The sequence below is a fragment of the Orycteropus afer genome, unplaced genomic scaffold, assembly GCF_000298275.1.
Source record: "Orycteropus afer afer isolate SDZICR_OR568_19922 unplaced genomic scaffold, OryAfe1.0 scaffold00183, whole genome shotgun sequence".
NCBI lineage: Eukaryota > Metazoa > Chordata > Mammalia > Tubulidentata > Orycteropodidae > Orycteropus > Orycteropus afer.
This window is the reverse complement of record NW_006921770.1, coordinates 1,307,945-1,324,222: the sequence shown is the minus strand read 5'-3', so window position 1 is coordinate 1,324,222 and position 16,278 is coordinate 1,307,945. Positions and strand designations below refer to the sequence as shown.

Here is a 16,278-nt window from a genome sequence, read left to right as displayed (position 1 = left end):
AAAAAAAAAAAAAAAAAAAAAAAAAAATCTATATGAAGAAATAACCAGCACAGGTAAAGATAACCATATAGGTAAATATACAAGGTAATATGTTGTCTGTTGTTGTTGTTTTTGTAACTCTTATTTTCTTCTACCTGAACTAAACAACAACTGCATAAAACAATTATTATAAAGCTATGCTGATGGACTTACATAAAGATGCAATTTGTCTGACAATAATACCACATAGGAAGGGAAAGGATAGGAACTATAAAGGAACAAAAGTTTTCATACATCATTAAAATTAAGTTGGTATTAGTCTGAACTAGACTATCATAGATATTAATTGTAATCCTCTGGACACCCACTAATAACAGAAAAGAAAAAAGTAAAAGAAATGATAAAGAAATTAAAATAGAATACTAGCTAATACCTATTTCACAAAAAGAATGCAGTAATGGAGGAACAGAGGAACAAAAATTAATAAGATATATAAAAACAAAAAGCAAAAGGTAAATATAAATGAATTAAACACACCAATCAAAAGGCAACAATTGACAGAATGGATTTAAAAAAATAAGATTCAACCATATGTTGTCTACAAGACACATTCTTAGATTCAAAGATACCTAGACTTAAAGTCAAAGGATGGAAAAAGAGCAATCATGTAAGAAATAATGAAAGGAGAGCTGGAAAGGGTATAATAATATCATATAATATATACTTTAAGATTAAAATTGTTATTAGAGACAAAGAAAATGCAATAATGATGTAGAATCAACCCATCAAAAAGAAATAATAATTATAAAAATTATTATTTTTAATAAAGTAAAATAAACTTCTATTCCTAAGGTTTTCACTGGCCAATTTTTTCATAAGTAGATGACCCCATCCTTCTTCCCAGTCTGTCTTAGTCTGAAAGTTCTGATGAAACCTGTCCACTAAGGGTGACCATGCTGGTATGTGAAATACCGGTGGCATAGCCTCTAGGCTCACAGCAACACACAAGCCACCACAGTACAAACTGCCAGACAAGTGGTACATTATAAAAATATATGATACAAAGAAAAAGCTTTAAAATATATGAAGCAAAAATTCACAGAATTGAAGGGACATGTAGATAATTCAACAGTAATAGTTGGAGATTTCAATACTCCCCTTTCCATAATGAATAAAACAACTAGAAAGAATATCAACAAGGAAATAAAAGACTTAAACAACAATACAAACCAACTAGATTTAACATGTTTATAGAACCCTCCATCCAACAAGAACAGAATATACATTCTTCTCAAGTGTACATGGAACAGCCTTCAGAATAGGACATAAATTAGGCCATGAAACAAATCTCAATTAAAATGGCTGAAACTACACAAATGTGTTCTCTGACCACAATAGAATAAAATTAGAAGTAATTAACACTGATTTGGAAAAAAATCACTATTTAGAAAATTCACAATATGTGGAAATTAAACAACATACTCCTAAATAAACAATGAGTCAAGGAAGAAATCACAAGGGAAATTACAAACTATTTTGAGATGAATGCAAACAAAAACATAACATACTAAAACTTACGGAATATAACTATAGCAGTTCAGAGGAAATGTATAGCTCTAAATGCCTATAGTTAAAAAGATAAACAATGACAAAGCAATAACCTATTCTTTCACCTTCAGACTATCAAAGAGAAAATTAAACCTAAAGCAAACAGAGGAAGAAAAAAACATGAAATCAAGGGTGAAAATTAATAAGATAGAGAATAGAAAAACAAGAGGAAATCAAAACCAACTATTGATTCCTTGAAAGGATCAACAAAATTAACAAAATTTTAGCTAGAAAGAAAAAAGAGAGAACAATCAAATTACTAAAATCAAGAATGAAAGAGAGGACATTACTACCAAATTTACAGATATGAAAAGAATTATAAGGGGATACAAAGAACAATTTAATGCCAACAAATTAGATAAAATAGAGGAAATGGACAACTTTCTAGGAAGATACAACTACTGAAACTGACTCAAGCAAAAACAGAAAATATGAATAGACCTATAACAAACAGATTTAATTGTTGTTGTTGTCAGGTGTCATGGAGTTGATGCTGATTCAGAGTGACCTTAAGTACAACAGAAGAAGACAGTGCCCAGTGCACATATCAACAACAAACAACAGTAGTATTCAACTATTTTTGACCTATAGAAATGTCAATTTCATATGGTTCAATCTAGAGCTAACCTCCAATAAAATATATATTGTTAGGTGCTGTCGAGTCAGTTCCAACTCACAGCGGCCCTAAGTACAACAGAATGAAACCCTGCCAGGTCCTGCACCATCGTCATTGCTATCTATGTTTGAGCCCACTGTTGCAGCCATTGTGTCAATCTATCTTGCTGAAGGTCTTCCTCTTTTTCTCTGACCTTCTACTTTACCAAGCATGGTATACATATATATGAAATAACTACAACATGAAAAGGTTAATTAACATGCCCATAGCTAGTAAACAGAAAAATCAGACAGTTGAATTTTAGGCCTCTCATTTTTAATAACAATAACATTAATACTGATACTATTGCATTGGGAAAATTTGTTGCAAAAGACTTCTTTAAATAAAGTGTTAAAAAAAGCACAGATGTCACTTTGAGACTAAAGTCAGCCTGACATAAGCCGGTATTATCAGTCACCTCATATGCATGTGGAAGGTGGGCATAAGGAAGAACAAAAAAGAACTGATGCTCTTGAATTATGGCATTGGTGAAGAATGCTGTATATAACATGGACTGCCAGAAAAACAAACAAATTTGTTTTGGAAGAAGTTCAGCCAGACTGCTCCTTAGAAGCAAGAATGGTTAGACTTTGTCTCATATACTTTGGACATGTTATTAGGAGAGACTAGTTTCTGGACATTATGCCTGGTAAAGGAGAGAGTCAACAAAAAACAGGAAGATCCTCAACAAGATGGACTGACACAGTCAATGCAACAATGGGCTCAAACATAACAATTGTAAGGATGGGGCAGAACCAGGCAGTGTTTTATTCTGTTATGTAAGGGGTCACTATGAGTCAGAACTGACTTGCTATCACCTAATAACAAGACAACAACGAACTTTAAGGTACTTGCGAAAACAAAGGAGTTCCATGAAGACAGTATGTTACTCCTATGTTCCAAGCACTAAGCATAGACTTGCACAGAGTAGATGATAAATAAATATTTGTTAAATAAATAAAACAAAACTGATTGAATGAACAAATAAATACAGACATATGTTTCCTAGCCTTCACTGGTTTGCCATCATTTAAGATAAATAAGCTATGCACAAAAAATAACTATATGACAGACTACTGTAGCATAAGAAAAACACAAGGTTTTATGGCATATTAGAAGGGACAGATGTCAACAAAGTGATGTAATAATTTGCAACAGTGGAAATAACACAGGTTTTGAATTCAGGCAAGTTCTGAGTTGAGCCCAGTTCTGCCTCTCATTAGTTGTATAACTTTCAACAAACCACATAGGTTTACTCAATATTCGATATATGCCAAAAATTGTGCATCTGACAGAAATTAATAGTTGTTCCTTAATTTGAAGAAACTCATAATTTAATACAGACAACCAAAAACCAAAACAGAACCCACTGATACCGAGTCAATTCCAACTCATAGTAATCCTAAAGGGCAGAAGAGAACTGCTTCACAGGGTTTCCAAGGCTGTAAATCTTTATGGAAACAGGCTGCCTCATCTTTTTCCAGCAGAGCAGCTGGTGGGTTTAAATGGCCAACCTTTTAGTTAGCAGCTATATGCTTCAACCACTACACTACCAGAGCTCCTTAATAGGGGCAGAGAGATAGATAAACATTATTATCATTATTATATACCTTCTGTAAGCTTCAGTTTCATAGCCAGTAAAATGAGAATAATACCACCAATTAAGAGTCAATGAAGTTTTATATATATATTTTGACCAAAGATTTTATAACAGAATCCTGATCAAAAGGGGTAAAAATGCAGAACAGATTTTAAAATTCTAATAGAATCCAGATTATCGAGGCAGTGGAGGCTCGATGAACCCCTGAAAGTAGTGCCTTGAAATAATATTTAAAACTGAAACCTCAAATCAAAAATATCTCTTGAAGTCTTCTATTAACCAAATAATTGAGCTTAATTTGTAAAGAATGTCAGCCTTGAGCACTGTGCTTTTTAAGATCTGTCTATATGGGATCAAACTGAAAACAGAAATTCAAGAGATAGATAGGAACGTTGGGTGCCAGTGAGTTTATATTAATGGGAAGGAACAACTTGGAAAAGGAAGGTGAGAATGGCTGTACAACTTGCAGAATGTATTCAATGTCACTGAATTGTACATATAGAAATTGTTGAACTGACAACAATTCTGCTGTGTATATTCTCAAAAAAAACCACAAAAATAAAATAATTTTTTAAAAAATCAACAAAATGAAATATGTTCAATGTCTAGCAAAATGCTTGGCATATAGTAACTTAATTAATTAATAATTTTTCTCTTGTGCGAGTATTTTATCAAATCATGAATTCCCAAACATTAACAAACTCAATATGGATAAATAAAAAAGTTGATGAAAATTACAAATTCAAGTTATTATATTATTTTAAACACAGATGAATGCCACTACCACCTCCAAAACGAAACTCAATGCCATCAAGTTGATTCCAATTCACAGCAACCACCTTTAGGTTTCTGAGGTGGTAAATCTTTACAGAAGTAGATTGTCCAGTTTTCCTTCTGCAGAGTGGCTGATGGGTTTGAACTGCCAACCATCTGGTTAGCAGTAAAATGCTGAGCCACCAGAGCTACTCACTACCACCTACTGACATGTAAATCAACTCATCCTCTTAGACTTTTATTTAGATTGTTTTTCTAAATCCTATAAATATACAAACATCTGTTTTACTATTCTATATTTATATGCTGATACAAGAAGGTGCAAGTGTATCAACATGTCTAATTTTCTAAGAGAAAGCCCATTAAGTGAATTGTTTATTCTAAAGAACTAAGAACACAAAAGATTTTTTTGTATGTTCATTTCCATAACTAAATCTGGTGTTAATTTTTATGTGAAGCATATAACACTGAAGAAAAGCTAGGGGAAGAAAAGGATACATAAATGGAAAAGGAATCATCCCTTGCTTGCAAAAGAGACTGGCAGCAGTCATATAAACAACTACCTCCACCACCACTTAAGTATTCCAAGGATCGAAAGTCTCAAAATAGTCATTCTGGCTTATGAAGAGAAAGGGAAGGATTCTGGAAAGATGTCAAAAGAACATGTTTGTCAATGGCAGGCAAAAACAAAAAACCTCTAAGAAACATGACCTGACAGGTAATATGTAGACAGTAATGAATCACCCTGGCTTGTATACACTATAAAAAGGTCATATTCACAGTAGTACCAGCAACTGCACTTTCCAAAGTTTCTCACATTACAAGAGATCCTTCAGATAAACCCCACTAGCAGCTATTTTTGGATCACAAATGTATAGCAATGCTTCTAATGCTGTATTTCATCAACCATACATAAAATTTATAAATCTCACACTGTTTTTCCATTTGAAATTCATTCAGATACTTAAGTATTTTCTGAGAATACACTATATCCTTTCTGAGGATATCTATATATGTATACATAACATGGGAGCTCTGGTAGCATAGTGCCTAAGGCACTTGACTGCTAACCAGAAGGCTGGTGGTTCAAACCCACCAGCCACTACCCGGAAGGAAGATGGGGCAATCTATTTCCATAGTGATACTGCCTCGGAAACCCAAGGAGGGGTCGCTATGAGTTGGGTCTGGCTCAACGGCACATAACAACAACAACAACATATGTAACATATACATACACACACACATACATATTTACATACACAGATGAGTAAGGCACACTCTCCACCCTCACTTAGTTCATAATGTAAGAGAGGACAAGGACACATTTAGAAATAACAAGATACAATATAAGAATGAAAGTGGAAGCAACTAGCATTGCCTGGAGGAATCAGAGATGATTTCACAACAGAGGTGACATGTGAGCAGAATTCTAAAGGATGAATGGAAATCTACCAGGTCAAAAAGGGCAAATAAGGCAAGAGAGGCAAAGGGAAGACTGTAAACAAATGCATGAAGGCATAAAACATATGCTATATTTGAAGAACAAGGAAAATTTCAATGTGGCTGAGGGACTGGTACAAGGAGTGTGGTGCTGAGTGGAGATAAGACTTCAAGAGAAGGAAGCAGAGCTTTATTATAAGGGGCTTTGTGCAGTAAAGTCTGAGGAAAATTAGATTAATAGATGAACGACATGATCAGGTTTTTGTAATTAGTAAAATCTTTACAGAGAATAAAGTATAACAGAGCCTAGCATAAAAGAGACACTCAATTAGTGGCACTATTAGCCATATTAGAAAACATACATAACAGTAACAAAAAGAAATAATCACCTTATGTCTTTGATGGTTGCTCGCTTCAGAGGGTCAACTTGCAACATATGCATCAGGAGAGTGGCAATAGAACGATTGAGGTATTCTGGGATATAAAAAACACCCCCACGGATCTTCTTAAATAATGTAGGTACATGCTCATCATCAAATGGGAGGGTGCCACAGAGAAGAGCATACAAAATAACCCCACAGCTCCAGATGTCAACTTCAGGACCTGCATACAATCTAAGCAAAAAGATGACAACACAAGTCTGAAATGTAAGGGCCACCTTTTCTCATCCATATGCACCTTGCTTCTGTATACACACAGTATAGATTTGGTATGGATTAATTTCCAAAGTCCTTTATGAGGTCCATGACCTCCAATACTCAATGGTTGTTCCTCAGAGAATAATCAGTCTAAACAATTACTATTCAAGTCTGCCAAGAGAAAATGTTATTTTGTTTGTCAGCAACATATTTAACTAAAACTTACTAACTGAATAAAAAATGATGTAAAACTTTGTATGGATGATTTTTGATAGAAATATCATAGTAGATGAGCTTAGATGTGAGAAAATACTACTATAGCATATAGTTTAAATCTTTTTACCATAAGAATATTACAAAAAAGAAAATGCACATACAGAATTCTTAGCCTTGGCACACCTATTTTAAAGAATATTTGAAACATTAAAGTATCTAACTAGTCCTGTCACTCTCTCTGACAGTACTTACCCTGTATCACATTATCCTAAGTGCCTAATACTTTCATTCTAATCACTTGCCAGCTCCCACAACTAAGATTAGTTTCTTCAATAATTCGCTCCAGATAAGCTATGCCTAGGAAGTTATTTCCTTTCCATAACTTTTCCACAGCATTAAAATTTCCCTAATACCACACAACCAAACCCAAACCTGGGTCTGAGGTAAAAAAGTAAATCCCTACAATTCCAGTTCAAGGAATATAATATTTCTATAAAAATTGTTGTCCATCATTCGCTTTATTGTCCAAATTCCTATATCTGCTATTTAGACTAATACCCTCTTTTTTTTTCTCACATAAATCTGTTAGGTTTTTAACCAGAAATCTGACATTGTAGAAAAGATATGAGTTTACCACTGAAATCTGTCTGAACATTTAACAAATGTAACAATGAGCAATTATACAATCTCCACTTATATAGTTTAATTTCACGAAATGACAGTATTACCCAAAAAGCTTCATTCTTCCAGCACAAAATACAAAACAATACTCTATGTGCTTCCTAAAATAACACTAGCTTAAATGACCAAATGCTTCCTCTCTTATCTATATTCTTCTAAAATAAAAGAGTTGTTAAATCAAGATGTTTCAGTATGGGGCAACTCCTTAAATACATTTATAACAAAATCTAAATTAAATGTTTCTAAAAGTTTTTAATACAAGCATACTTCAGAGATGCTATGAGTTCAGTTGCAGACCACCACAATAAAGCAAATTATTGTGATAAAGCAAGTAGTCACAAAATTTTTTGTTTCTCAGTACATATAAAAGTGATGCTTACACCATAGTCTATTAAGCATGCAACAGCATTATGAAAAACTTTGAAATACTGTGAGAATTATCAAAATGTGACCCAAAGACACAAAGTGAGCAGATGCTTTTGGAGAAACGATACCAACAGACTTGTTTAACATGGGGTTGCCATAAACCTTCAATTTGTAAAAAATGTAATATCTGTGAAGCACAATAAAGCAAAATGCAATAAAATGAGGCAAGCCTGTATAATCATCCTACCCTTCAAAAGAAAAATAAAGGGACAATTTGTTTCAGCTATGTTAAAAATTTTATCCTAACAGAATCTGTTTTAATTAAATGTTACTGGAATAAATACAGGACTACAAAAAGCTTACTCTCTTGGCTGATATGTTATTACCTGCCGGAGATGACTTCAGGTGCTGCATAATTTGGAGATCCACAACTAGTTCGCAAAAACTCCCCATCTGACATCATATTAGATAATCCTGAAAATGAAAGCAATGCTTACCTGGTGCCAGGTATTTTTCAAAAGCAGATGTAGATAAATGTAGGAGGACAATCTTAAATCTAATGCACACCTCCACATCTTGCATTGAAAGCATTAGCTGGAATAATATTTCAGGTGCTTACACTATTGCAAGGGAGCTCTGGTAGCATAGTGGCTAAGGCACTTGACTGCTAACCAGAAGGCTGGCGGTTCAAACCCACCAGCCACTCCTCAGAAGGAAGATGGGGCAATCTACTTCTGTAGTGATACTGCCTCAGAAACCCAAGGTGGGGTCGCTATGAATCGGGTCCGACTCGACGGCACATAACAACAACAACAACACTATGACAAAATAGTTAAAGCATATCACATGAATAACTGTAATTAAATTCCCTTTCTAAATAAAAGTATCTATTCACTTCATAAGTATGAGGTTATTCTAAATTATATTACCTTTACCAAAAATTAAAGCATCAAAATATAATTTACCCACTTCTACAACTGAAGAAAGTAAAACAGAGACGACTGCTTTTTTTAATACTGTGCTTCCAAAAGCCTTTTGAAAAAATCTTCAAGTACAAATCAGAAAGGCTCCAATTTATTAATGGATTATGTTCTAAAAGTTTTTAATTTGGAAAGTAATATTTAACATAGAAAAAAATAATATACCGAAACAAACTTTAATCGAAATATAGGGTCATAGGGTTGCTATGAGTTAAAAGCGACTCAATGGCACCTACCAACAATAACAAAATAATCTGGAGAAGACAAATTGGGAAATTAGTTTTCTGTCTTTTAGATCAAAGACAAAGTACAGGACAAAAAACTGAAAAAAGCAACAATAAACTTTTGCACCTTGCCATCTCTGTTTCTATACTCTCTCACTTCCTAATACTTTTCCCAAATACCCTACTAAGGCACCTGTTAAGGTATGGTCACCTTAGAAAGTGTTCAGAGCATAAAAATTACATTTACCCTATTCCTCTACCCCTGACAAAAACTCCTAATCTCTCATCAAGTTGTTAGTATAGATATTATCCTGAGAAGTATTAGCTCGTCCATAGACTGATTCAGGAGTATAAAACTCCAAAACTGCAGGCAAATTTTCATGTACCTCTGTTTATATGCATTCATCAGGGAGAGTGTCCATACTTTCATCAGATTTCCAAAGGAGTTTGTGACTCCCACCACAAAAAGAAAGCAAATAGTTAAGTATTACTGCTTTAGGAAGAAATGTAATTTGAACTGACTTAGTGTACCCACAGCTCATTAACTTTTCTAGAGGTATCTGCATCTTGTTAAGTGTGTTTAAATGCAAAGAAGCCCTGGTGGTGCAGTTTGTGATTGACTGCTAACATAAAGGTTGGTGGCTCAAGTCCACCCAGTGACAACATGAAAGAAAGGCCTGGCAATCTGCCTCTGTTAAGATTACAGCCAAGAAAACTCTATGGAGAAGTTCTACTCTAACACATGAGGTTGCCATAATTTAGAATTGACCCGATAGCAATGGTAATTTTTTTTTTTAAGCTTGTAGACTGTGAAACTAATCTGCTTTCATGATAAAAGAAAATTTAAAATTCTTATTTCTATAAATGTTGTTACTAACACATTTTGAAAGGCAGCTCTAGTAGCATAGTGCCTAAGGCACTTGACTGCTAACCAGAAGGCTGGCATTTCAAACCCACCAACCACTCCTCAGAAGGAAGGCTGAGCAATCTACTTCCGTAGTAATACTGCCTTGGAAACCCAAGGAGGGGTCGCTATGAATCAGGTCCGACTCGATGGCACATAACAACAACAGTACATTTCTAAACACTCTTGGAGTTACACACCGAAATCAGCTATCTTGGCATTCATCTGTGCATCCAAGAGCACGTTCTCTGGTTTCAAGTCTCGATGAACAACCATATGCCTATGACAGTAATCCACAGCAGACAGAATCTGCTGAAAGAGTCTCCTGGCTTCCATTTCTTCAACCTATCGAGTATAAAAGAAACTACATTAAGAATATCTGGGATATCTACATAGCAACAGCTTTAACTTCATAATCAGTCTAAATATGATTAAGCTCATTAACTGTTTTGGAATTCTCAGCAAAACAAACAAACAAAGCAAAAACTTGTATAGAAGTTTAACATGTCAATCAACAAGTTTTTCTTTGCTGACAAGCAGTAATATTCCCATTCTACTTTTGGAAAACTAAATGTAGGCTACTAATTCTGATTTTCAATAAACATCTGAATAGCCTACTGTCTGTCATAACTTAGTATTACTGACAGAACCAACTAGCAAACACCTACAATATGAAAATCACTACATTTGCTTAGTAAAGTGGCATTCTGGACTTTGTTTTGAATTTTCAAGTCTAATTGGGCAGATGGGATTAGGTATTAGTGCTCAATTTTGATTACTTTTAATTTTTTTCCCTTCACTCAAGTTAATATGTGTCTACTCTTTAGTGAGTGGTTCACCCAACCTTCCCCACCCACCCCTGGTAACATTAAAGATATTTCTTTTTTGTAAAATCCTTTTCTTGACTTTGTACAACAGTGGTCTCATATGATATCTGTCCTTTCATGATTGACTAACTTCACTCAATATAATGGGCTCTAAGTTCATACATGTTATGTTTCCCAGATTCATCACTATTCTTTAATACTGCATAGTATTCCACTGTGTGTATGTACCATAGTTTATTGATCCATTCCTCCACTGACAGGCATTTTGTTGCTATTATGCACATAATGCTGTGACGAACATGGGTGTGCATGTATCTCTTCACATCATAGCTCTTATTTCTCTAGGATATACACCTAGCGGTGGGTTTGCTGGATCATATGGTCTTTCTATTTGAAACTTTTTAATAAAGTGTTTTACTATTTTCCACAGTGGTTGCGCCATTTTACAGTTCCACCAGCAGGGCATGTGGGTTCCAGTCCCTCCACACCCTTGCCAGTATTTATTATATTCTATTTTTTTAAACTTTGCTGTTAGTGCTGGGGCTATTAGTCACTGTTGTTTGACTTACATCTCTAATAGCTAATGATCAGGAGCATTTCTTCATGTGTTTGTTAGCTACCTGAATGTCTTCTTTGGTGAAGTGTCTGTTCATGTCCTCTGCTCATTTTTAAACTGGATTATTTGTCTTGCTGATATGAGACTGCTGAATTTTTCTACAAATTTTAGAGTTTAGCCCTTTGTCTGATATGTTGCTACCAATTTTTTTTCCCAGTCTGTGGGTTCTCTTTTATTCTTTTGGTGAAATCTTTTGATACATGTACGTGTCTAATTTTTGGAGTCCTAGTCATCTATTTTGTCTTCTGGTGTTCGTGTGTTTTTAGTTATGTTCAATAGTGTATTTATGTCCTGCATTAGGGCCCCTAAGTTTGTCCAGTGGTATTAAGGAAGAAGTCAAAGCTGCACTGAAGGAACTGGTGAAAAACAAGGCTCCAGGAATTGAAGGAATACCCACTGAGATGTTCCAACAAAAGGATGCTGTGCTGGAGGCACTCGCTCGACTATGCCAAGAGATTTGAAGACAGCTACCTGGCCAACTGACAGGAAAAAAGATCACATTTGTGCCCATTCCAAAGAAAGGTGATCCCACAGAATATGGAAATTATAGACCAATATCATTGCTATCACATGCAAGTAAAATCTTACTGAAGAAATTCAAATATGGCTGCAGCAGTACATTGACAGAGAACTTCCAGAAATTCAAGCTGGATTCAAAAGAGGACGTGGAGCAAGGGATGTCACAGCTGATGTCAGATGGATCTTAGTTCAAAGCAAAGAACACCAAAATGATGTTTACTTGTGCTTTATTGACAATGCAAAGGTATTCAATTGTGTGGATCATAATAAATCATGGAAAATGTTAAGAACAATGAGAATTCCAGAACACTTAATTGTACTCACGAGGAACCTGTACATTGAGCAGGAAGCTGTCGTTCAAACAGAACAAGGGGACAACACACGGTTTAAAATCAAAAAGGTAGTGCATCAAGGTTGTATCCTTTCACCACACTTACTCAATCTATATGCTGAGCAAATAATCCAAGAAGCTGGACTATCTGAAGAAGAATGTGGCGTTGGGATTGGAGGAAGGCTCGTTAACAACCTGAGATACACAGATGACACAACTTTGCTTGCTGAAAGTGAGGATGACTTGGAGCACTTACTGATGAAGATTAAAAACTACAGTCTGCAGTATGGATTACATCTCAATATAAGAAAACAAAAGTCCTCATAACTGGACCAATAAGCAGCATCATGATAGATGGGAAAAGATCGATGTTGTCAAAGACTTCATATTAGTTGGTTCCACAATCAATGCCAATGGAAGCAGCAGTCAAAACATCAAAAGACATATTGCATTGGGTAAATCCAGTACAAAAACCTCCTTCAAGTGCTGAAGAACAAAGATACCTCCTTGAAGACTAAGATGCACCTAATCCAAGCCATGATATTTTCAATAGCCTTATATGTATGTGAAAGCTGGACAAAGAATAAGATCAAAGAATAGTTGATGCTTTTGAGTTGTGGTGTTGGCGAAAAATGCTGAAAGTACCGTGGACTGCTAAAAGAAGTAATGTATCTGTCCTGGAAGAAGTGCAGCTGGAATGCTCCTTAGAATAAGAACAGCCAGACTTCATCTTACCTACTTTGGTCATTTTGTCAGAAGGGACCATTCTCTGGAAAGGATACCATGCTTGGTAAGGTGGAGGATCAACAAAAAATGGGAAGACCCTCAACAAGATGGACTGACATGGTGGCTGCAGCGATGGGCTCAGGTATAGTAGGGATCTTGAGGCTGGCACAGGACTGGTCAGTGTTTTGTTCTGTTGTACATAATGTCCCTATGAGTTGGAGATGACTCAACGGCACATAACAACAACAGCAACAATGTTGTCCCTACTTTATCTTTGATAGTCTTTATGGTTATATGTTTTACATTCAGGTTTTTGATCCAACTTGAGTTAGGTTTTATATATGGTGTGAGATATTGGGTCCTGTTTCATTTTTCTGCAAATGGATATCTAGTTTTGCTACCAACATTTATTAAAGACACTATCTCCTCCCCCATTTAATGGGTTTAGCTCTTTGTCAAAGATCAGCTGTCCATAGATGGAAGGATTTACTTCTGCTTTATCAATTCTGTTCCAATGGTCTATGTGTCTATCATTGTACCAGTATCAGACTGTTTGAACTATGGTGGCTGTACAGTAGGTTTTGAGATCAGGGAGTGTGAGATCTCCTACTTTGCTCTTCTTCTTTAGTAGAGGTTTACTTATCTGGGGTCTCTTTCCTTTCCATACAATGTTAGTGATTCATTTTTCCATCTCTTTAAAGAAAGATGATGGAATCTGAATCAGGACCACATTGTAGTAGATCGCTTTGGGTAGTACTGACATTTTCATGATGTTATGTTTTCTATCCATAAACATGATACAGTCTTCTATTTATGTAGGTCTCTTTTGGTATCTTGTAACAGTGTTTTGTAGTTTTATTTGTATAGGTCTCTTGTGTCTCTAGTTAGATTTATTCCTAACCAGAAATATATCTCCTTTTGGGCGGTTACTGAAAATGGTATTGCTTTCCTGATTTCTTTTTCAGAGTTCTCATCGTTAGTGTAAAGGAATTCAACTGATGTTGATGTATGTTGATCTTGTATCCTTAGATGTTAATACTTGATATTCAATTAGTACTCAGTAAAGGGGTTCTAGCAACACAGTGGCTAAAGCATTCAGCTGCTAACCAAAAAGCCTGCAGTTTGAAAACACCAGTCCACTCCATGGGAGAAAGATGAGGCAATCTGCTTCCATAAAGATTTACAGCCTTGAAAACTATATGGGACAGTTCTACTAAGTCCTGTAAGGTTGCGATGAGTCTGAATCAATTCAATAGCAATAGGTTTGGTTTTGTAATATTTACTAGTATGCACACAATGTTTAATCAACTATAAAACATAATCTAAAACAATTTATTTGCAAGTGGCATAAGAAAAGGAAATAACTGAAGTTTCAACATAATCTTATGAAACAGATTTTTCATTCTGAAAACCATACTCATCATGTTGGCAATTAAGTGGAGCATATTTCCTAGACTTAGTATTTTGAAAGGTTTATTTTTTTTTTTAAAAAAAAGACAATTTGTCTAATATTCTATATTTAGTTGAACATTATTAAGATATACTTATGGTTGGATTTTTCCAAAAACTTCTCTCTTTCTAAAGCTTAGGGGCTTAGTGTACTAGATAATATGTTACTTACCCGTCCATGTTTACAGATGTAGTCAAATAATTCACCACCAGATACATATTCCATTACCATAAAAAAGTCCGTTGGTGTGCTGATCACCTGGTATCTTTATTGGTAAATGAAAAAAGTTGATAAAAATATGTCACTTTAACCAAAATCAGTATAGGATGTCTACTCTTGCTATCATTTCATAGTCCACTGTTTTACAATATATTCATATGGCAACAAATTATATAATGTTACCAAACTAATCAGAACATAAACATGCTGCTCTACAAAACTCATCTATTTCCTGAGGATAACAGACTTTCCTTTAGATCCTCACACTTTTATGTTCACACAATCTTTGAAATCCTTTATTCTTCAGTAACTAAATTAGGCCCATTTAAAGAATAATTCATTTACAGTCAAAGAGATAAGGGAAAAATAAAAATACTTTTGGACATCTAAATGATACCACAATTTATACCATCACTAAATGCAGAAAGGGGGCAAATGACCTTTCTTCAATAAATAAAATATAAGAAAAAAAGGGGAGAGGAAGCTATAGATTAAAAGTTATTTAAGATATATAGTGACTGATTATGATGTATAGATGTTTTGATTCTGATTCAAACAAACTTTTAAAACCATTTATGAAATAATCAAGAAAGGCTGAATATTGATTGGATGGTTAATAATATTATTTTAATGTTTTAGGTATGATAAAGTACTCTGCTTATGTTATTTTTTAAAAAAGTCATTATCTTCTAGTTTACAAATTCAAAATATAATGTTTAAAATTTGCTTCATAATGAATGAGGGTAGTGAAAAGATACAGATTAAACGCAAGTTAACAAATGTTGAAACTGAATAACAGATACATGCAGCTTTATTATTTTTGTATACTTAAAAAAACTTCCCTAATAAACCCTTAAATGCCTATATGTATGTGTGTATTGGGGGGGGGGTGTATGCATATACATTTTTCTCCTACACACTCAAACTGCACACATTAAAAATAATAATCTTATCTTTACTTGACAAAATAAAGTTTTTCCTAGAAATCTACAATTCTCTTCCATTATGACAATTTTACCAAATTAAGTTTTGACTTTGAAAATAACACAATTTTAATGTTTTTACTGAAGGTTGCATTTAACATTTACATAAATGAACAATTGTTTTACTTTTTAATATTGGTTAATTTGTTTATAAATAATTAGCTATAGTCTAGATGATTATGAGAAATATTTGCTTTGCACTGAGTTACTATTTGGGGCTGCTAAGTATCAGCCCCAGGGTTACAGGTGAGGAGAGACAACTCAGGGACACCCAAAGCAGCAGGCGGGAAGAACAGTAGAAAAGGGGATTAAAAGCCAGGAACCTGGACAGAAGAGCAGTCAGCCCCAGGGATACAGGTGAGGAAAGACAACTCAGGGACGCCCAAAGAAGCAGGCCGGAAAAGCAGGAGAAAGGGGATTAAAAGCCAGGAACCCGGACAAAAGAGAAGTCAGCCCCAGGGATACAGGTGAGGAGAGACAACTCAGGGACGCCCAAAGCAGCAGGCCGGAAGAGCAGGAGAAAGGGGATTAAAAGCCAGGAA

At 34.9% G+C, this 16,278-nt stretch overlaps 1 protein-coding gene across 1 annotated transcript in view; it reads right to left on the bottom strand.

The window, feature by feature from the left end:
• Positions 1 to 16,278, bottom strand: part of PRKAA2 (protein kinase AMP-activated catalytic subunit alpha 2) — a 118,125-nt gene that overhangs the window by 26,863 nt on the left and 74,984 nt on the right. Inside the window, exons 3-6 of the mRNA XM_007947401.2 lie at positions 14,706 to 14,799; positions 10,266 to 10,410; positions 8,344 to 8,431; positions 6,446 to 6,670 (exon numbers count right to left, since the gene is read on the bottom strand). Of these exons, the coding sequence (XP_007945592.1) occupies positions 6,446 to 6,670; positions 8,344 to 8,431; positions 10,266 to 10,410; positions 14,706 to 14,799 (552 nt within the window). The remainder of the gene's footprint in view (positions 1 to 6,445; positions 6,671 to 8,343; positions 8,432 to 10,265; positions 10,411 to 14,705; positions 14,800 to 16,278) is intronic.